Below are 23,582 nucleotides of genomic sequence, written 5' to 3' on the forward strand. Positions count from 1 at the left end.
TAAACAGGCCACGGGCGGCAAAAGTACATTTCTGTCGGCTCCCTCGGCTAAGCAGACCTCCAGGTTCTCTGCTTTTAGGCCGTCCTTTCGGCCCTCCCCTAGAGGTGGTGCGTCCTTTCGAGGACAGTCTTTCAGGGGAAAGTTTCAGTCCTCTAGGGGCAAGACACATAAGTCCAAGTTTGGTTCCTTTAACAAGAAGCCTGCCTCCAAAGGAGAGGATAAACCCTCCGCATGACTGTCAGGGGTGTTGCCCGGCAGTGATAAAGGTGGGGGGGCGTCTCACACACTTCAGGGACGCATGGGCTTCTCTAGACCAGGATGCCTGGGTGTTAGATATTATAACCCAGGGCTACAAAATCCCTGAGGTCTGCCTCCGAAAAGGTTAATTCCCACATCCTTACCAAAGGAGGCGCTGCTTCGTACAGCTCTTGTGAGAGCAGCTCACTCCCTTTTGGAGAAAGGGGTGGTTACCCCGGTTCCCAGGGCAGAGTGGAAGAAAGGCTTTTACTCCACTCTATTTCTGGTGCCCAAACCAGACGGGTCTTTCAGGCCAATACTAAATTTGAAGTCCCTAAATGTTCATTTATGGGTAGACCATTTCAAAATGGAGTCCCTACGGTCTGTAATCCTGAGTCTGGACCAGGGAGAATTTTTGGCGTCCATGGATGTCCAGGACGCATATCTGCACGTCCCTATACACCCGGAGCATCAGACCTTGTTGAGGTTTGCTATAGGAGACCTGCATTTACAATTCCGGGCGTTACCCTTTGGGCTAGCAACCGCGCCAAGGGTATTCACAAAGATAATGTCAGTTATGGCGGCGGTGCTGAGGCTCAGGGGAATCACAGTAATACCCTATTTGGACGATCTCCTGTTCAAAGCAGAGTCAGCAGCCATGCTTCAGAGTCACTTGGCAGAGGCCATAAGTTTTTTGCAGGCTCACGGCTGGATTTTAAATTTACAAAAATCTCAGTTGGTACCATCACAGAGGCTCCAATTCTTGGGAGTCATACTGGATACCCATCTCCATCGGGTATTTCTCCCGGAGTTAAAGGCCAGGGATCTGGTCACCTTAGTCCAGGAGATTCTCAGGGCTCAGAGCATTTCAGTATGGAGGTGCCTCAAGCTCCTGGGGAAAATGGTGGCATCATTCGAGACGCTTCAATTTGCCAGGTTCCACTCTCGGGTGTTCCAATGGAACATTTTGTCAGCCTGGTCAGGAAACACTCTGACCATGAAGTCGGAGATGATAGTGCTGTCTTCTGACACTCGAGACTCCTTGAAATGGTGGACAGAAGTAGATTCCCTTCAGTGGGGTCGGTCATTACAGACCTGGGACTGGTTGGTAGTAACTACCGACGCCAGTCTCAGGGGCTGGGGGGCAGTAGTCCTGGATCTCAGGCTGCAGGGCCTGTGGACGGCAGAGGAATCAGTGTTACCAATCAACATCTTGGAGCTGAGAGCTGTCTGGAAAGTGATTTCCTTGGCGGGAGACAGGTTACTGAACCTCCCTTTGAGGATTCAGACCGACAATGCCACAGCTGTGGCGTATCTGAATCACCAGGGAGGTACACGCAGCAAATTGGCCATGTGGGAGGTGTCCAGAATCTTCCTATGGGCGGAACAGAATGTTCCAGCTGTATCGGCTATATTCATTCCAGGAATAGAGAATATAGAAGCCGACTTCCTGAGCAGGGAGGAGCTCAAGGAAGGGGAATGGAGCTTACACCCTCAGGTGTTTCACCAGATCACTTTGATGTGGGGAACTCCGGATGTGGACCTGATGGCATCCAGGTTCAACCATCAGGTGCCCAGGTTCTATGCCAGAACGAGGGATCCACTAGCGGAGGCAGTGGATGCCATGACTATTCACTGGCAGGGAGATCTCCTCTATGCATTCCCACCAGTACCAATGTTAGCGAGACTTTTGAAGAAAATACAGGGGCAGAAGGTTCCGGTGATCTTAGTGGCCCCAGATTGGCCAAGGAGGTCCTGGTACTCGAGGCTTCAGAGGTTGTCTGTGGACTCATGGCGTCTACCTCTGAGGCCAGACCTTCTAAGACAAGGCCCATTCAATCACCTGGATTCCGATCGATTGATTTTGACGGCATGGCTATTGAAACCGCCATTTTGAAAAGGAAAGGGTTTTCTGAGGCAGTAGTACAGACTATGATAAAAGCCAGAAAAGCTGTATCTTCGGCAAATTATTATAGAGTCTGGAAGACTTACATTCGATGGTGTGAGAGAAGAAAGGCTCACACATCTCATTTTAAGCTATCAAGAATGATGGAATTCTTACAAGATGGTTTTTCATCGGGCCTAAGCCTTCAGTCATTGAAGGTGCAGATTTCGGCCTTGTCCATCTATTTCCAGAAAAGGAAAGCCATTTTGCCGGAAATTCAAACCTTTTTACAAGGAGTATCCAGGTTGAAACCTCCATACAAGCAACCAGTAGCACCTTGGGATCTGTCACTGGTTTTGGAATGCCTTCAGAAGGCACCCTTTGAGCCTTTAAGGTCGGCGGACCTTAAGTTTCTCACATGGAAGCTGGTGTTCTTGTTGGCAGTGGCATCTGCTAAAAGGGTGTCAGAGTTGGGAGCTTTGTCATGCAAATCTCCCTTCCTAATTTTTCATGATGACAGGGCAGTTCTGAGAACAGTGCCTCAGTTTTTACCGAAGGTAGTCTCTGCCTTCCATTTAAATCAGGAGATAGTTCTACCTGTGTTTCAACCCCCTGAGGGTTCTAAGAAAAGGGACAAGTTGAAGAGTTTGGATGTTGTGCGTGCTTTACGCATCTATATGGACAGAATAAAGAGTGTCAGAAAGACTGATACTTTATTGGTACTGTATGACGTACACAAAATTGGTTGGCCTGCATCTAAGCAGACTATTGCTAGGTGGTTGCGGTCTGTGATAGCCTTTGCATACACCAAAGTGGGTAGACCGGTACCGGCCAGAATAAATGCGCATACCACCAGGTCAGTTGCCACCTCTTGGACGGTTCGACATGGGGCCACAGCTGAGCAGGTTTGCAGGGCTGCCACTTGGTCATCTGTTCATACCTTTGCCGAATTCTATAGATTCCACGAGTTCGCGTCGGAGGACGCATCATTCGGGCGAGCAGTGCTGAGAGCTGCAGACCTGAGCGTACCCACCCAAAGGACCGGCTCTGGAACGTCCCAGTGTTGAGCTGTGTCACCAGGACCATTGAAAGAGAAAAAGGGATTTTTGTAAGAACTTACCGTTCGAATCCCTTTCTCTGATATGGTCCTGGTGACACAGCGATCCCTCCCTTACGCTCAGTAAGTATGCCAGAAGTTTCATGATGTTCATGTTAAAATGGTTAAAAGTTAACAGTTACTGTTATAAAATGTGCATATAAAATGTGCAGGCGTTTGTACTGAGTTAATGTATTCCAGTGGCTTTGAAAGATTGAACTGAAGAGTCCGGGATGCAGTAGGGGAGGAGCCTACCCTCTAAAGCTTTAGGATAGGTGCCTGGCTCCTTCAGACCCTCCTACATCCCAGTGTTGAGCTGTGTCACCAGGACCATATCAGAGAAAGGGATTCGAACGGTAAGTTCTTACAAAAATCCCTTTATTGAGCTATCTGATTACCAAACATTATGGCCAGTATTCAATGCCTCAGATTCGCAGTAGTTTACAGCGAATCTGACATTTCTCCGGGGTAATGGCAAATGTTGTCTCTGAAAAAAACGATTCGCCCTATTCAATGGAGACAATTCGCTGCAAGCGAACAGCGAATGTCTGACGATTCGCCGTGTGCGATTAGCAACAATTCGCCGTTGTTTTTCAATGGGGGTTTTAGTCAAATTTGCCAAGAGTGTATTCAATGCTCAAATGGAGAACTGCTTTCTCCCGTGATTTTCGCCGTGATTCTCCTCTTTGCATTTGACATCTTTTAAAGGTGAACTGGAAATTGATCTTTTCAAATAAAGTATTTTCTTATTTTTGGTGTCAAAAAAATCGGATTTTTTTGTGAAGGGGCATGATATTTTTATTCATGTTCTTGAAGCACATGAATAAAAAACAACAAAAAAAACAATTAGAATTATTATAAATTTTTTATATATTCACTTCACACTGCTCCCGCTCATCACATATGCACGAGCAGGAGCAGTGCAGAGGCTCGCTACCCGTGTCCCCTGCCAGCTCTCCGGGGGGGAGAGCTGGCACATTCTGTGGCAGGCAGGGAGGCTTCCATCTCCCTGCCTGCCGTCGTCCCAACACTGCAGGGGTTAAAATTAGCCATCCGGGTCAGCGAGAACCCTGCAGCATTAAATAGGGTGACAGGGAGGGCTGGCAGCGAATGCTCCAGCCCTCCGGAACCCTGCGAATGTGCAGCGAATCCTAAACAGGATTTGCTAAACATCGCGTAATTTATCATTGAATACTGCCATATGACTAATAATTGCTAATATAATACATGCCACATATGGAAATCTATCACATTAATAAGCAATATTGGGGTTTCCATTTTGTGTGTGTGTATATATGTTTATATACATATGTTGCATACTTACAGATGTGACCTCCTAGACCTCAATACATTATGTGGTGCAGAAAGCCTGGCGCCACTGAGCTGTGTTATTTAAGTATTTTTAGCTTAATTTAGCTTGTTATTCTTCAAGGGATGTAACCTAACTGCTTCAGGAGACTGCACAGATTAATTTGATATGTGACATTTGTATATCTGAGTGTGGGAGTCTGAATAGTGTGCATGATTCACAATGGAACTTGGCATGAAAACAACTGCAGCTGCCATATCACAAGGTATACTGATTCAGATGCAGTCACACACAAAGGTATACAAATGTCGTGTATTACATTTTATTGCAATTAACCTGCACATTCTGTTGAAAAAGATGCTTGTTGCAAGCCAAGTGACATGTCCTAGTGCGCTAAGAAAGCATGACTGCATCGGTAGTTTGAGGCTTCCTCTGTAAATGCATGTCAATATTAAAAAAATTAAAAAAAAATTAGTTGCAATGTACTGGTGTGTGCCAACCAGGTACTATTTATTTGGTTCCATGTTTTTGAATGTCTCTGCTCACATTTTTCATTATCTATGGCATATTATATTGCCATTATATATGGCAATATTTGTCAGGTTTACCTTATTCTGTTCTTGTGTAAGACATTGCTTTATTATGGTCATTGGACCATTTTCTGTCTGGTTCTCCTATTACCCAGTGGGACTTCCCAGAGAATGGCAATATCTTATTGAAGATAGAGCCATATATGGATCCTATGTTGAAAACTACATTACCGTGTGGGTAATGTGGATCTGCAGAGTTACCACAAACTATGTATAGGTTCACAGGTCTTCTGCATTAATGCTCAGTTGTTCTGTGTGTACAGAGAACCAAAATATTAGGTTGCATTCAAGTCATAGGGGGATATTCAATCTTCAGGTCACGGCAGGCGAGCTTGCTCGCCCGTCGTGACCCAGTCCCGTTCTCCGTCAGCTCGACCGAGAAGACGCAGGCGGGATTCAATGTCCCGCCTGCAGCGGGACGAGAAGGGGGCGTGGCCGCGAGTTGCAGCCGGGAAGTGACGAGATGCAGCCGGCATCTCGTCACTTCCCGGCTGTTCTCGGCAGAACGAGCCCGACAGCTAGAGATGTCGGGCTCGTTCTGCCAGGAAACCCTGTTCAATGCTGTCGGGGAAGACAGCATTGAATAGGGCCCGTCGAGCATCTCCCCCTCGGGAGATGCTCGACGGAGATTGAATATCCCCCATAGACTGTAAGAGGATATTTCTAGGGACCAGGAAGAGTTATCTATTAAGTGCAACACCATTCTTGTGTCCGTTGTTGGTGTTGTTGTTATGGTCATCTTAAATAACCAGAACTTCCTTGTTCCGGTTATTTAGAATTTAGACTATACAGAACACCAACATTCAAATATTTCCAAAATAGTTGTGATGTATTTCTGAGTGTACAAGAGTGTGTTCTAGCCTTTGCTTTTAAACTTCAATCAAAGTGAAACTTGCAGACCAAAAGGACAGCGGAAATAACAAGTTAGCAAATTTTATTTTATGCTGTTTACACCTTTCAGTCATTTTATAGATCTAGCCTTTTGTCCGCTTTTCATTCTTTGTACTTGAACTAAGGTATGACCTTTGTTGATAGAAATGCAGGCTAATACTAGCTTTCCTCCTTTGAACTGTCTGTTACAAATTTCACCGATTTATGATGCATGGTCCCTAACTGTAGTTCAGATCATTTTCTGGTCACTGCTTCTAGCATTGGTGATAAAATTGTCGTTTCAAGCTGTAAGTCTAAACCTGTTCCACTTTTGGAGCTGGCGGAGGGGGTAAGTTTTATATGTCGGAATTATCTTTTTTTGTTACCAGTTAATATGAATAGTGGAATATCTTTGTATACTCCATTTGTTTTTTCTTTCTTTGATACACTGGAATGGAATGCATAATCTGATTGAACATCATCAATTTTGCCTTTTAGTCTTTATGTTAGTATCTTTATGAGTGGTGTGCAATAAGTTTCCAGATACAGAAACTTGAGGTTTTTGTCAGAGGAGTCCAATTTTACATTGGGTGAAACCACTTGGTGAAGCAGCTGGACAAGTCTGAAGCGGCTTTGTCTACTACATGCTTGATGAAGGTTTGCGGTGCAGCTTCTGAATCCCATGCATGTTGCGCTTGTTTGTTGGAACATGAATAAGCCAAAGGGCCCAGGTATTGACTGTACAGTGGAAGCTCCTGGGTGCATTCAAGGTCCAGAAAAGCCACCACTTTCCTGAAGTTGTGGGCAGGTGTATTGCATCAGAAGTGTATGTTCTTCAATGGTGCCTGGAAGTTTTTCCAGCACTTAAGGCAAGTTTTGGTTAGCATATTAGTCTCCAGTGAGGATGCAATGTTGCATGTGTGGTGTGGTAGCAAAATGGCCAGTCTTGTCCACAAAAACAGCTACCATCTGCTTCGTAACTCTGTGCTCATTTTGGAACGTTTGTGGTGGCACACTTCTACCTGGGGTCCACTGGGCCAACTATTGTTGGGTTTCTAGATAGAAACTGTAGATTGTATGCAGTAATTTTATCAACAATATCTAGGTCATGGGTCCTCAAACTGCGGCCCTCCAGATGTTGGGAAACTACAAATCCCAGCATGCCTTGCCACACTTTTGCTATAAGGGAGTGTTAAAACTGTGGCAAGGCATGCTGGGATTTGTAGTTTCACAACATCTGGAGGGCCGCAGGTGGAGGACCCATGATCTAGGTCGTCAGTCAAAAGGTTGACCACTATTGGTCGACAGTCAAAAGGTTGACATATGAAAAAGGTTGATTAGTCAGTCTTTTGTCCATGTTGACCTAATAACATGAGTTTTCCATGATTCCAGACGTGTTCATACTTTACCATCCCCGTGGGTGTAGAGGGAGAAAAAAATTGAGTAAGTGTCAAGTGCAGCAAGCCACCGTGCCAGAAGCATGGTGAGCATACGCTTCTACTGTCCATCTTGACCTATGTTAATATTGACACCAAAAACCAGGAAAAACTCATGTTGACCTTTTTCACATCAAACCTGGCCATGATGATGTGGCACCAAATCACCTGCTCTGCCTTCTGCTCTTGAATCAGCTGATGAGGCACCCAACATGCCCAGCCCAGGCTTTTTGTGGAGTATTATGCAGATGGATCTCAATGAGATGCCCATTTCCTACATCCAGCAGCATCCACCTGAACATTGTCCTCAGTGATGGCGGACACAGATCGGCCGTAGCACTCTTTCCTTCAGGAGCGGTCTCCGGCACAGAAATTCTCGAAACCTCTCAATCAGTCGTTTGAAACCTTGTTTCCACCCCAAAAGCAGCTTGCTCAGTCAAAACTTTCCTCTTTTGTCCCAGACCACTCTTGTACTTCTAGAAGATAATGGCTCTCTCTAATGGCTTCTTGAGCTCCATAACCAGTTTGTGAAGAAAGTGATCATACTTCATTGTGTAGTGCTGCTTTATGGTTTTATGCCTCCACATTTCACACGAACTATAGTCTGGTTATAGTTCACATTCAGACAGTCAGATTCGGTCTGCTGTACCTATGCATTGCACATCTGAAAACTTCTTGCATACCCCTCGTATGAACGTTTTTGTTGTTGATTTTTAAGCACATGTCATGTTAGTTTTAGGTATTACTGTTAATTTAGGTTTTACTGCTTTATTCTGTAAATCAAAACTTAAGGGGGGGGGGGTCAATTCAATTAGCTGTGGTAATTTACTGTGGACCAATTGATCCCCTTGTGCTGTTCAGTTAGTCCCTGAAGTCAACCTACAGGCAACACTTAAAAAAGCTTCAGCTTTAACATGATGTGATCCTACAACAATTAATTAGGTAATGGGCAGAATCTAAGGGGTGGCAATAGCTGGAAATTTTGTTTTCGTCCTTTTTTTTCTTTTCCCCAATATGCTTAAACAAATGTTAACAAACATGTTGGTACTTATCTATGTGTTTTGTTTTTCACTATAGAAAAAACAGACTTGTATAAATTTGAACTTCAGTTCACAGTATGTTGCCAGTGGAGGTCTTGATAATACTGTGAACATCTGGGATTTAAAATCTAAAAGACTTCATCGCTCCTTAAAGGTAAGCTTTTTTTTTTTTTTTGGGCTGCAAGGAGGGATATATCATCTCTTCTAATGAGGAAAAGTGGTAAAAAGTTGCCCATAGAAGTCAGCAACCTCCTTTATATCATTAATCAAGTACATTCTGTAAAATTATAGGTAAAGTCTGGTTACTATGGACAACTTCTACACATGTCCTCTTTAGAAAGGTTGATATATCCCCCTAAACATGGAATGCTAGTACATGGTCTAATGCCACAGTTATGTTTTTTAAATATAAAATGTTTTAGACTTAAATGTTTCACTTGATATATCTTTTAGGACCACAAAGATGAAGTAACTTCTGTTATATTCAATGGGAATGACAGCTATGTAGCCTCAGGTTCGATGAGTGGGGAAATTATATTGCATAATGTAACTACCAATTTATCCAGCACACCGTTTGGTCACGGAAGCAGCCAGGTATGTAATCTACTCTTACGTAGTCTATACTTTTCTGTAATCAAAGTAAACTAAGTGTTATACGCTTTTCTTTTTAGCCAATTCGTCATTTGAAATACTCATTTGTAAAGAAGTTTCTGCTTGGTTCAGTCTCTGACAGTGGTAGTGTGACTCTCTGGGATGCTCACAGTCAGAATCCATTGCACATATTTGATAATGCGCACAAGGCCCCAGCATCAGGAATATGTTTCTCTCCTGTAAATGATCTGCTGCTTGTGACTGTTGGATTAGATAAACGAATCATCTGTTATGATGTGTCCAGCAAAATGTAAGTATTTTGTTGGATCTTTACGGAAAGCTTTATGTTTTGTAAGTTATTATTTGGTTCAGTCCATATGGAAGTGATGGCTGTTAAAGCAGTATAAAAATGAGTAACGCATAGTGTATTTCAACAGCTACAATGGGTACTTGTTTCCTATCTGGGCGCCCAGGTTTTCTACGTACGGCACCGTAATGAAATCGGATCGCATCGCATCGTACACATACACGATATTGAACGATGCGATGCGATCCGATTCGATTTCCCATAGGAAACAATGTGAAATGGCTCAATTTAGCCAAATTATCATAGGAACAATAGTAAATGGGCCAAAAACACCCCTGAACATTGAAATGTCCCCCCAAAAGTAGTTGACGCCACCCCGCCATCAACGTGAACCCGAAGCGTGGCGAGCGCAGCGGTACGCGTCCTCCGACCTTTTCATGCCCTACTATCCACTAGGGCGTGGAGTGAGAATAGAATAGTGTGGCGAGCGCACCGAGCCCGAAGCGTGGCGAGCGGACGCGGATACCTTCACAGTTATACGCGTCCCCTCGCGGGCTTCCCAGGTGTCCATGGCGACGCGGACACCTGGGAAGCCCGCAAAGGGACGCGTTTACCTGTGAAGGTATCCGCGTCCCCTTGCGGGGCTCGCTGCGCTCGCCACGCTTCGGGCTCGGTGCGCTCGCCACACTATTCTATTCTCACTCCACGCCCTAGTGGATAGTAGGGCATGAAAAGGTCGGAGGACGCGTACCGCCGCCCCTCGCGGGCTCGCTGCGCTCGCCACGCTTCGGGTTCACGTTGATGGCGGGGTGGCGTCAACTACTTTTGGGGGGACATTTCAATGTTCAGGGGTGTTTTTGGCCCATTTACTATTGTTCCTATGATAATTTGACTAAATTGAGCCATTTAACATTGTTTCCTATGGGAAATCGAATCGGATCGCATCGCATCGTTCAATATCGTGTATGTGTACGATGCGATGCGATCAGATTTCTCTACGGAGAATAGCATGGTGCGCAATTAACTTAGCGGGCGCCCAGATAGGAAACAAGTACCCTACAATGAATTTGTCTTAACTCAAAATAAAACTTTCAAAGGGTTTGTTAAACTTTTTTTTTTCTTAAGAAAGCTTCTGAATAAATGTTCTCCTTTTGAAGCAACTAGAGCCATTTGCTTTTTTTATAGCAATATCCTTTGTGTATCTTTTCCTGTCATTTTTGTGCATATGTTCAGGGCATGCAGGTTTTTATTTACTTATGGATACTTGTTTCCTAGCACGGCGCCCATCTCGTTGATTGTATGCCTTAAGTTTAAGGTACTTAAGGCATACAATCAACACGATGGACCCGATTTTCTGTCAAATACCAGCTAATTTGCCGGTGAAAGAGAAAATCGCGTTGATCGCGTCCATCACGGCCCTTAATAAGGGGCCGCAATATGACCGACGCGATCAGCGCGATTTTCCCATAGGGAACAATGTTAAATTATTTTTAAAGTGAAAATCGGGTTGATCGCGTCGGTCGCGGGCCATTATAATGGCCTGCGATGCGATCAACCCGATTTTACATAGGTGACAATATGAAATGGGCCACTATGGCTCATTTCACATTGAATATGGTTAAAAAGTATGTTTAACACCACCCACTATTGACGCCAACCCGAAGCGTGGCGAGCGGTGGCGGTACGCGTCCTCCGACCTTTTCATACCCCTACTATCCACGTGGGCGTGGAGTTGACTTTATAAAGTGTGGCGAGCGCAGCGAGCCACTGAGCCCGAAGCGTGGCGAGCCCCGCGCATAACTTCACAGGTATACGCTTCACTTCACCACGCTTGGGGCTCGGTGGCTCGCTGCGCTCGCCACACTTTATAAAATCAACTCCACGCCGACGTGGATAGTAGGGGTATGAAAAGGTTGGAGGACGCGTACCGATGCGCTCGCCACGCTTCGGGTTGGCGTCAATAGTGGGGTGGCGTTAACAATGGGGGGGGGGCATTTCAAACATGAAGGGGGGGGTTTAGTATTAAAATGGGTTTTTTGGCCCTTTTTACATTGAAATCAATGTAAAATCGGGTCTCAGGGAGCATTTTACATTGATTCCAATGTAAAAATCGGGTCGATCGCATCGGATGCGATTTGGTTGGCATGCGATGCGATCGACGCAATTAAAATCGGTGGCGCCGTGCTAGGAAACAAGTACCTACTTATGTAAGCGGGTCAGGGGTACAGGTACCATCTCCTGGGGTAAATGGCAAGGTGCAGCAGCTGGGAGGTCACAAATTAGTCCAATACTATGGTGCAACTGGCCTTAACCAGTTTTATTAGTCAATCAAACAAAACAGAAATAAGGCTACAAAATAAATCCTTGCAGCCTGGCTCTAACTAATACACAGGATAGTTTCTTACTCACTAGAAAACAATAGCTGAATCATACCAGTCAGAGTTTGTAGCAGGTTGTCTCCCACATGGAGAACTTCAGTGTCTCCTTTCCCCAGGCATTGAGACTCCACAGTCTGGCAGCCTTTTCACAAAACTCACAGGTGGAGGCACTGATTTAGCCTTGATTGACCTGAACTGGGCCTAATGGATAGTGCACTCTCCCTCCTTCAACCATCCACCCCAGGACCCTATACCTGTTCTCACAAAGCACCCAAAAGTTCACAGCAGAACCAGCAAATCTCCTGGGGTTTTAGAACACAAATGTCTGATATCTGGGGGAAATATACCTGCCTTCCATTACTAGACCAGTGACCCTGTCACATTTTGTTTTAAGCTTTGAGGTTTCCCTACAGCATTTGATTTTGCTAGGAGCAGTGTGGGTGCCTACAGGAGTACTATTTTAGTAGTAGTGTCTGCATGTGTCGTGATGCATAAATGTGTTGCTAATATATGCTGTATGGAGGTGGAAGCTTTGGGCAATTTTATGTACATTTTTATTCGTTTCTTTTGGCAATAAACCATTAATTATTTTGAAATTCAGTCTTCTGCAAACAGTAGTAGCTGAATCGCCTTTGACTGCTGTGGACTTCATGCCAGATGGAGCAACTTTGGCAGTAGGCTCTTCGCGTGGAAAGATTTATCTTTATGACTTACGGATGTTAAGTTCACCTGTTAAAACAGTTGCTGCTCATAAGACTGCTGTACAATGCCTTCAGTTTGAACATAGCAGCACCCACAAGGTGAGTTCCTGATGTTTTTCATTGTGTAGTTGGTTACTTAACCTGAATCTGCTATTAATTCTAAAATGTCCAATACTTTTTATTTATTCATAGTTGCTTCCATAGTGCACAAAACATGTACATCTATTAGCATTTATTCCACAGAAGAGGGAAATACAAACATCCATCCCCCACTGTAAGAAGTGTATAGAGCTGGACTTTAGTTTGCTTATCGAGATCATTTACTACTATTATTTTACTAATATTACGACAGTTATTTTGTTATATTTTTGTTGATTTATGTATATGTTTGACCAGGTACACTGCTATAAATTATCAAAATTACTAAGATATGTTTGATGCTGTTACAAAGGACTTTCTTGTGCATTAAAGGTGATAATGAAAAATAAAGACTTAGGGGGTATTGAATCCCTGGTCCACTTGCAATTTGCATGCCCACATTTCCGCAGGCGGAATTCAATGTCCCTCCTGCTCATTGGCGAAAAAGGGGCATGTCCGCGTATACGGCCGTAATCGCGGCAATCCACGGCCATTCTTGGCAGAATGGGCACGACTGCTTTAAAAGTCTGACCCGTTCTGTCAGTCTGCCCCTTCAATGCTGTCGGGATGTTTTGGCGTGACTGCAATAATGATGTTTGAGGACATATTTGTACTATTTATTAAAATGTATTTATGTAGTAGTGTATGTATAGTACTTAATGGGCAAAATAGGTAATTGTTTAGTGTGTTCATGTATGCTTTGTCTCTATGCGCATGCTTGTGGATGTTTATCAGTGTGTGGTATGAAAACCCACTAAACATTAATTAGTGTATGTAGTCTCTTATCAGTCTTTAATGCTGATAAAAAAATAAATAATACAATTAAGATATGAAATAGTCAAAACCACACAATTCTAAATAAAATATAAATGTATTTAATCAAGTGGAATAATGTAATAAAAATGTCTCTAATATTTAGCAAATTTGATAAATGGGTGCAGGATGAGAGCCCGTCAGTCAATATTCAAACAGTCAGTATACCAAAATCGGAATCCTGACTACAAATGCCTGAAAGTCCTGATACAGACTAACGGGCTATTTTCCCTCGTGGTCCACAACCTACAACCCCCATACAGAGAGAATAGAACCGGTGGCAAAACGTTTCTTTGCGCTCGCCCCCTTTTGGAGTACCGGCGTCCTGAATTCCGATTTCTGTATACTGGACTACGTTCCTGTATACAGGAATGCTGACTGTTGGGCCATTATACCACCCCCTGATTAGTTTGATCATCCAACTTAAGTGCTCTCTAAATGCTAATGATTATTATTGGAAGCCTCCTAATAGATATATTAGATAAGCATTGATGTCACATATTTAGATCATGAAGCCATGGCTGTGTGAGTTAATTGGTGTTCCAGGTATAGTACAAGCCTTTATTGCTGCAGTCTCCGCTGTGGGAGATGTATATCCAGAGTAGCTGGTCCTACACTTTATTGTTATTACCATGTATAACATAGCAACAAAATACGAGAGAGAGACTGACCCTTTACTCTTTATCTTGCTATATAATTGTAAATACTGATACTGATGTCGGTATTTTTCTATCTGATATGTTTTTTATGTATAAGCCACCTGGCATATTTATGTTTATACTCCCTATTTTATTTTTGTACCTCTATTATATATGTGTATGCATTTTTTTCAAAACTTAATAAAACTTTTTATTAAAAAAATAAAATTCCTTATTGATAAAATCAATCTACTGGATTACATACCGGATGTTATTATTTTGATAACCCTGGATGTGTGTCTATTATATACCATTAATCCTTATGAATTGGGTATACTGGCAGTCAGATTCCTTATAAAAACAAGTGCAATTGCTGGTAATTTCTCTACACCTATCCCACAGCTACTGAAGTTGGTCCAACCACATAATCAATTGATGTGTGAAGGACCGTTTTATACCCAATTACCTGGCACAGCTAAGGGTTCTAATGTAGACCCCATGTATGCCAGTATATTTATGCATATGTATGAGTTCAAAAACATTAGCTCTAGCAATGCAGATATGATTATATACTACAAGAGATTTATAGATTATATTTTATGGGCGGTCACGGAAGATGGAGTTAATATTTTGCTTTCTTAATTGAAATATATTCATGTGTGTTTTAAAAGTATAGTTTAAACACTTGTAAATATACCTTCTAAAAATTTGTAGTCTTAAGATCTTGTTTAGACATTAGTGTGCTGCTAGTCTGCAGAAATATTGGTTCTGCCTATACCTTTGTACACTTGCTTATTTTTTTTTCTCTTCTGTTGATCATGATATCAAATAGGAATAGATATTCGCTATATATTTATATATACTGTATATCTAAAAAAAATAAAAAAGGTGTTCGAAACAGCTCTCTAGTGTAGTAAATTCAATCAAAACAAGGTATAAATATGGTAATCTGCGACCGAAAGTGTGATGATTTTCGGCTCATCAATGTTTTTTCAGTACATAGAGTGCTCGAAGTTTAAATATTAAACTTACTCCGCCTCTTACTCCCCCCACCACCACCTGTTACCTCACACTGCTGTTTGTGCTGGGGTGGAGAGATACATATAACAATTCCACAGTTGCCTCCAGCAAATCCCAACTTGCACTCTGACTGGCGACTGCCAGTGAATAAAAGGGGACTCTCTTTGAAATTGGCACTGACTGTGCATCAGTGTCAATCGCAGACTGCCAGCCAATGAGACGCTGCAATATCTCATTGGCTGGTGGTCTGCAAGATGTGATTGGCTCAAGCCATAGTTTCAATAAACCGCCTCTTCTTTTGATTGGAAGCCGGTCCGTGAGCCAGGATTGGCTGGCGGCCGGTGCCATCACGCTGCACTGCAGGGGGGACCAGATGCAGCTCCAGTGTTGCTGCCACAAATGGAGGTGTTCTCTCCAAACAATACCACTGCTGTTGCAGCACTGGGATCCCACACTCCATCCCAAGGCTGGTGCATTCTATACACAGGTAAAAAACAAAGTGGCGGCGGAAAGTGTCCATAAAGGATGCGTAGTAATGTGAACTGACAGGGGAAAAAGTATTGAACGCACTTACTGAAATGTACACAGTACTTTTGTACAATAGAATATTTTGGTAATCACAGCTTCAAGATGCCTCATGTATGGAGAAACTAGTCGCATGCATTTTGTCTGATTTTGGCCCATTCTTCCACACAAGCAATATTCACATCTTAAAGGTTCCGTAAGCCTTTTCTATTAAATCTGATCTTTAGTTTAATAATTTTTTCTCTTACATTCTTATGGGATACAGGGAAGTCGTTCATAACGATGGGGAAAAGAGGATATCCGAAGGAGACAGGCACATATAAAACTTTATACTGGGTGTACTGGCTCCTCCCCTCTGCTCCCCTCCCTCTAGTCAGTTTGAGAAATGTGCCTCAGGAGAAGCACGCATCAGGAAGAGCTCCAGAGAGTTTTATCTTCTGTTTAATTTCTTTATTATTTTGGGGCTGCTGTTTGGACTTAACAGCAGTCCTGCGTCGTGGGAGACTAGGGGAAGGGTTCAGCTGCAGGCCACTCCATGGTACCGAGCTGTCCCTGCCACAGGACCACCGTCCTGAGTGGGTGATGTTACCGCGGGCATTGCGCTGCAGCGCGCACACCCCTGGCATGCCGCACACCCCTAGTCCAGTCTGAAGACGTCAGTGGTGAGTATTACCCCGGGGTCCCCCGCCGTGGGGTCCCCGGGTAACGGTGCGGCAAGATGGCGGCGGCGGTATCGGCGGTGCCCTGCACAGGGACCGCGCAACCCCCTGCCTACACTGGGACATGGTACTGCCTCCTGTATTGTCCAGGGCAGTTACCAGAGAGGTTTGGACATTTTTCAATGTCAGTCTCAGTATAAAACGCAGGTAAGCTCCGGCGCCATTACGCTGAGCGGAGCTTACCCAGAGTGGGACCATAGCTCTGTGAGGGCGCCAAAACCTGCTTCCTGCTTCTTCCCTTGCTGCTGGAAACGCCATTGTACTGCTCCAGACACTCCTCAGCAGTGTGGAACAGAGGGAATCTGCTTGCAGAGACAGCTTCAGGTTTTCAGCGCTTGTGTACTTGTACACTTGCCTGCATACACTGTAAAGTACTGTTAAGATTACTGTACTGTTTACCAGCTCTTAAAATTGGAGAGCTAAGGTTGTTTGGTGTATTGGTCCCCTCCATTACCCTCTGTACACCACATCACTAGCTTGTTAAGCTATACAAAATCAGATAGTAACTACACATAGTAATTATCTGTATAAATCACACTGCATATCCACTGTGTTTGCTCTGTGTGTGAGGGGAGACTGTTGTTTGTCACAATGGTGAGGAAACTTACATGTATGGTGTGCAGTGATAAGTTTGTGCCAGCATCTTCATCACAAGTTACTTGTGGGCCATGTATGTCCCCACAAAGTAGTGGGGTTCCCCCACAACTTACTGGACAGCAGAATAGCCCACAGGACAGCTCACAGGAGCCTGCCTGGGCAGCAGGGATGAAAGCCATGCTTAAAACTGTAACTACACAGTTAACTGCTACAGCAGCACAGACCCAGAGGGTGCAGAGGGAGCTTGCTATCCTCTCTGCCAGAGTTGATATAATAACTCCTACCCCTGGGGAAACTCTTAAGAGAAGTGCCCCCTCTCAAACACCTGAATCTGGGGCAGATGATGGGGATGATGATGATATTGGAGATGCAGACGCGGGTGATGAGGAGCCTGATGCTTCACAGTCGCTGCTCCGGGGCACAGAGCCATTAATTATGGCAATCAGGGAGGTGTTGGACCTTCCCTTAGCTGAGTCCTCTGAAGGGGATGCTTTCTTTGCTACTCAGAAAAAGCAACAGGTTGTTTTCCCTGAGCAGTCTGACCTGGAAAATACTTTCAAGTCAGCATGGAAAAACCCAGAAATGAGGTTTAAAGTGGCTAAGAAATTTAGAGCCACGTTCCCTTTTGATCCTGCGGGACGCAAGGTGTGGGAGGAGCCACCGGAGATTTATTCTTCTGTGTCTCGCCTAGCAAAAAAGATGGTGCTTCCAGTACCAGGGTCGTCTTCACTGAAAGACGCCACGGACAGGAAGGTTGAAAATACCCTTAAGTCCATTTTTACTGCTAGTGGCGCGTGTCAGCGTCCTGTCTTAGCAAGTTGTTATATGGCTAAGTCTATATACACGTGGGCCTCCCAGATCCAGGAAGGTCTTCTGGGTGACATGACAGTAGCGCAGGTGTCTGAAAAATTACACCATATTCAGGACACAGCTAAAGTTCTGTGTGAAGCACAGAAGGAGTTAGGAGCCATTAACGGCCGTAACTCAGACATGACGGTGTCGGGGCGCAGATCCCTCTGGCTGCGGCAGTGGGTAGCTGACGCTGACTCCAAACGGAGTGTAGAAAACCTCCCCTTCACAGGCGGCAGGTTGTTTGGGAGTGATTTAGATGAGTTAATCTCTAAAGCCACGGCAGGGAAGTCCACATTCCTGCCATCAACCCCACAGGCGCCCAAGCGTCCTTTCCAATCTCACTCCCAGCAGTCCTTTCGGGCAAGTAAATTCCGTCCAAAGGCCAGGGGTGGCTCTAATGCTGCCAGAGGCTCCCGAGCTAAATTCAGGAAGCCTTCTGCTTCAGCCACCACAAAGCGACCATCCGGGGCAGCTGCAGGTAAACCCGCAGCATGACTCCACCAATAGCTCCGGCCGAGGTGGGAGCCAGACTGGCGTTCTTCGGCCATGTTTGGGAAGCCTTGTGCCTAAATTCTTGGGTACAGGCTCTTATTACGCAAGGCGACAAGCTGGAGTTTGCAGTTCAGCCACCTCAGAGGTTTTTCAAATCAGGCCTCCCAGCGTCCCCAGAGGACCAAATGGTTTTGCAGCAAGCAATCCAAAAGCTGGTACAAGCCAGGGTAATAGCCCCGGTCCCTCCCCTGGAGAGGGGGCAGGGCTATTACTCAAATTTATTTGTAGTCCCAAAACCGGACGGGTCAGTACGCCCGATACTGAACCTAAAATCCCTGAACCCTTTCTTGACTGTAACCAAGTTCAAGATGGAGTCATTGCGGGCCGTCATAGCGGCACTGGAGGAGGGGGAGTTCTTGGCGTCCTTGGACGTGAAGGACGCCTACCTTCACATCCCAATATGGGCCCCTCATCAAAAATATCTGAGGTTTGCGCTGCTGAACGATCACTATCAGTTCCGCGCACTGCCATTCGGCCTGTCCTCAGCCCACGCATATTCACCAAGGTGATGGCGGAGATGATGGTGGTTCTCAGGAAACAAGGGATTTGTGTGATACCATACTTGGACGACCTGCTGGTAAAGGCGCGGTCACCAGAGGAATTGCAGGCAGCCTTACAAATTACCAGGCAGACCCTGTCGGGTCTTGGTTGGCTCCTGAACATCGCAAAGTCCTCTCTGATCCCTTCAGAGACTCCAGTTCCTGGGGATGGTGCTGGACATGGCTCTCATGAGTGTCCCTGCCACAGGACAAGATTGTTGACCTTCAACAGCTGGTCACAGACTTGTTGAAGCCCCCCCAGGTGACAGTGCACCAGTGCATTATCCTATTAGGAAAGATGGTGGCCTCATTCGAGGCTCTCCAATTCGGGAGGTTTCACAGCAGGGTTTTTCAGCTCGACCTCCTGAGCAAGTGGTCCGGTTCACATCGCCAGATGCATCGGCGGATTGTGTTGTCATCTCGGACCAGACTGTCACTACAGTGGTGGCTCCACACGCCCAACCTACTAGCAGGGCGTCGGATTGGGTCTTAGTCACCACGGATGCGAGCCTCCTGGGATGGGGTGCAGTGACCATGGGCCAGTCCTTTCAGGGCAAATGGACCCTATGGGAAACACGCCTCCACATCAACAACTTGGAGTTACATGCTGTGTATTATGCACTTCTGAAGGCGGCCCCTCTCCTCAGCGGACAGGCGGTCCGCATCCAATCAGACAATGCCACTACTGTGGCGTTTCTGAACAGGCAGGGCGGGACCAAGAGCAGACCCTGCATGCGGGAAGCAACAAAGATCCTGTCCTGGGCAGAGAGTCACTGTCAGGCTCTTTCTGCCATATTCATACCCGGGGTGAACAACTGGGAAGCAGACTTCCTCAGTCGCCACGAGCTCCATCCCGGGGAATGGAGTCTACACCACCAGGTGTTCAGTGCCCTAGTGGCTCGGTGGGGGACCCCACTAGTAGACTTGATGGCATCAAGACACAATTGGAAAGTATCCAGATACTTCTCCAGGGCGAGAGACCCTCAGGCAGAAGGAGTGGACGCCCTCTCCATACCGTGGACGTTCCACAGCCTGATTTATGTCTTCCTACCGATTCCCCTAGTGGCTCGGGTGTTAAGGAAGATAAGAAGAGACGGAGCCGAGGTGATTCTTGTGGCTCCGGACTGGCCACGAAGAGCGTGGTACCCAGATCTTCTAAGTCTTCAAAGGGACTCGTGGCGCCTACCTCTGCAAGGAGACCTGCTCATGCAAGGCCCGTGCGTCTTCCAGGCCTTGGAACAGCTGCGTTTGACGGCCTGGAAGTTGAGCGGCAGATCCTGACACAGAAGGGATTTCACACTTCAGTCATCAGAACTATGACAAGTGCAAGAAAACCGGCTGCACATTACCACCATATCTGGAAGAGATATGTGGGTTGGTGTGAACAGGAAAAGTTTACTCCATCAGAGTTTAAACTTGAAAGATTTCTCAGATTTCTTCAATCAGGTCTGGACCTGGGCCTACGTTTAGGCTCCTTGAAGGTGCAGGTATCTGCACTATCTGTCTTTTTCCGAAAGAAGCTGGTTAATATACCTGAAGTGCAGACATTTCTGCAAGGAGTATTGCATATACAGCCTCCTTTTGTGGCCCCTACTCCACCATGGGACTTGGATGTCACTCTGACGTTCCTAAAATCCTCCTGGTTTGAGCCATTGGAGGAAATTGAATTGAAATATCTGACATGGAAGACGGTGGTCTTACTAGCACTAGCTTTGGCTAGGAGGGTCTCTGAGCTAGAGGCATTAACTTGCAAGAGCCCATATTTGATCTTCTATGAAGACAGGGCATAATTACGCACTAACCCAAGTTTTCTTCCTAAAGTGGTGTCTGCGTTCCATGTGAACCAGCCAATTGTGGTTCCTGCTAGTGGGCCTCATTCTGAGGTGCCAACATCTTTGGATGTGGTAAGGATTCTCCGGGTCTACATCAGGAGAACAGCGAGAATTCACAAGACTGATGGACTTTTTGTCCTTTATGATGCCCAAAAGATCGGGCGTCCTGCTTCTAAGCAGTCTATTACACGTTGGATCTGTGCAACCATTAAACAGGCTTATGTGGTAGCAAAGCTTCCTATGCCTGCTGGGGTGAAAGCCCACTCAACTCGTTCAGTGGGGACTTCCTGGGCGGCTGCCCGAGGAGTGTCGGCCTTACAATTGTGTAGAGCCGCCACATGGTCAGGCCAACACACTTTTGTCAAGTTTTACAAATTTGTTGCTTTGGCCACTAAAGATACTCAGTTTGGGCAAGCGGTGCTGTGGCAATCTCCGCACAATCCCGCCCGTTCTGATGTCTTTGGTATATCCCCATCGTTATGAACGACTTCCCTGTATCCCATAAGAATGTAAGAGAAAATAGGATTTTAATACCTACCGGTAAATCCTTTTCTCAAAGTTCTTATGGGATACAGGGCGCCCGCCTCTGTGCGGAGTTTTGCCTTACTCACTTTGGTGAGATGTGGACCAATACTGGGTCCTTCTGTTACCTTTTGTTCCTTGCGGACATAAGGGTGTAGGTTACCAAGGTAACCTTACTGTTTACATCGTGTACCTTAGCTGTTCACGAGTGTCTGTTGTCACTTAGGTGATAGTTCTTATTAAGATGTTCCAGTTGGAACACAGTTCTAAAAGTTGTCAATGATTGACATGTTCTAAGGCCCTGAGACTTCCCATGTTCTGTGGTCGCTACAGTGGTCTATGTATGTTGAATGTATGTTGGGTGTGCTGGATGAATCTCACCACAGTAAATATTACACATATTCCTTTCATATTATTGTTCTCCTTCGGCACAGTTTCTATTAACTGACTAGAGGGAGGGGAGCAGAGGGGAGGAGCCAGTACACCCAGTATAAAGTTTTATATGTGCCTGTCTCCTTCGGATATCCTCTTTTCCCCATCGTTATGAACGACTTCCCTGTATCCCATAAGAACTTCGAGAAAAGGATTTAACGGTAGGTATTAAAATCCTATTTTAATTGTATTCAAGTCAGGAGATTGGCTGGGCAATTCTATCAGTTTTATTTTCTTTCTCTCAAACTAATTGAAAGTGTCCTTGGCTGTGTGATTGAGATCATTGTCTTGCTGAAATGTCCACATCTTATGCATCCTGGTAGATGGCAGCAGAAGGGTGGTGATTGGAGGAAGGAGAATTCCTTGCGTCTATCGAAGTGAAGGATGCATACCTTCACATACCAGTATAAGTTTTTCAACAGGCATATTTGAGATTTGCCATACTGGACGAGCAGTTCGTTTCAAGCCCTGCCTTTTGGATTGTCGACCGCCCCACGCGTCTTCACCAAGGTGATGGCAGAGATGATGTTCCTTCTAAGGACTCTGGGAATGAATATAATTCCATACTTCGACGACCAATAGCGGAATCAGAGTCACTGCTAAAGGGAGCAATAGACACGACCATGCGTCTTCTGTCAGACCATGGATGGGTACTGAACATACCCAAGTCCTCACTGATACCAACCCAACGTCTCCAATTCTTGGGGCTGATTGTGGACATGGTAGAGAGAAGGGTGTTTTTCCCAATGGAGAATATCACCGCACTGCATCAGCTGTTGAGAGAAGTTCTGGTAACAGAGAGGGTCTCAGTCTACCTGTGTATCAGGTTAATGGGAAAGATGGTGGCCTCATTTGAGTTTCTCCAATTCGGGAGATTTCAATCAAGAATATTCCAGTGGGACCTCTTAAGCAAATGGTCGGATTCACATGTCCATATGCACAGGTTAAACTGCCTGTCGGCAAAGACGAGACTGTCCCTGCAACGGTGGCTACATGCGCCAAATCTCCTAGCGGGGCGGAGATTCTGGATCCAGGACTGGATTCTGTTAACAGTGGACGCCAGTCTGCTAGGCAGGTGGGCGGTAACCCAAGGGATACACAAGGAAGATGGACTCCACTGGAAGCACAGCTCCACATAAACAACCTGGAGCTGAGAGCGGTGTTTTACGCCCTGGTGCAGGCTCACTTCCTCTTAACACATCAGGCGATACAGGTCCAGTCGGACAATGCAACGACTGTTGCTTACATCAGTCGTCAAGGAGGAACAAAGAGCAGAGCTGCATGAGAGAGTCCTCCAAGATTCTTGCTTGGGCGGAACTGCATGCAGTGGCAATATCTGCCATCTTCATTCCTTGGGTGGACAACTGGGAAGCGGATTTTCATCTTGACCTTCACCCGGGGAATGGGGGTTACAACCCCAGGTGTTCAGGAGCATTGTGAATCTAAAGACGATATTTAGACTTTGGATTTTTTGAGACCCAATTGCATAATTTTGCATTTTTTGGCATTAAGCTGTAGTTGCCATGCTCTTGACCATTACTCAAATCTACCTACTGTAGATCATGAATCATTTGTTTTACCCCTCCTGGTGTGTCTACCCTGTTGCATACCTTTTGTGTCATCTGCAATAAGGCATATTTTACCCTCCAATTCCATTTACAATATCACCAATAAAGAAATTAAAAAGCACTGGTCCAAGTACAGATCCCGTGGGTACTCCACTTGTAACTTTTCCCTCCTTTGACTGTCTTCTATTTATTACAACTCTCTGTTTTCTTCCTGCAACCAAGATCTTATCCATTCAACCATCTTCTTAGAATTCAATCCGCTTTCAAGTTTATTTAACAGTCTGCGATGTGGGACAGTGTCAAAAGCCTTACTAAACTCCTAGATAAGCTACATCTACAGCCCCACCTCGAAACAATTACTTTAGTCACAAAGTCAAAAAAGTCAATAAGATTGG

General features: G+C 45.3%; 1 protein-coding gene across 3 annotated transcripts in view; it reads left to right on the top strand.

Moving 5' to 3' along the window:
- NEDD1 (NEDD1 gamma-tubulin ring complex targeting factor) overlaps window positions 1–23,582 on the top strand; it is a 79,263-nt gene that overhangs the window by 19,160 nt on the left and 36,521 nt on the right. For all 3 annotated transcript variants that reach the window (XR_014473411.1, XM_083182297.1, XM_083182298.1), the window contains exons 3-7: window positions 6,242–6,336; window positions 8,501–8,617; window positions 8,917–9,057; window positions 9,135–9,364; window positions 12,341–12,539. Coding sequence is in view for 2 of the 3 variants with exons in the window: in XM_083182297.1 (XP_083038423.1) it covers window positions 6,242–6,336; window positions 8,501–8,617; window positions 8,917–9,057; window positions 9,135–9,364; window positions 12,341–12,539 (782 nt within the window). In the remaining variant the exon portion in view is untranslated. The remainder of the gene's footprint in view (window positions 1–6,241; window positions 6,337–8,500; window positions 8,618–8,916; window positions 9,058–9,134; window positions 9,365–12,340; window positions 12,540–23,582) is intronic.

Source organism: Crinia signifera, chromosome 4, assembly GCF_055691185.1.
Source record: "Crinia signifera chromosome 4, ASM5569118v1, whole genome shotgun sequence".
Lineage (NCBI taxonomy): Eukaryota > Metazoa > Chordata > Amphibia > Anura > Myobatrachidae > Crinia > Crinia signifera.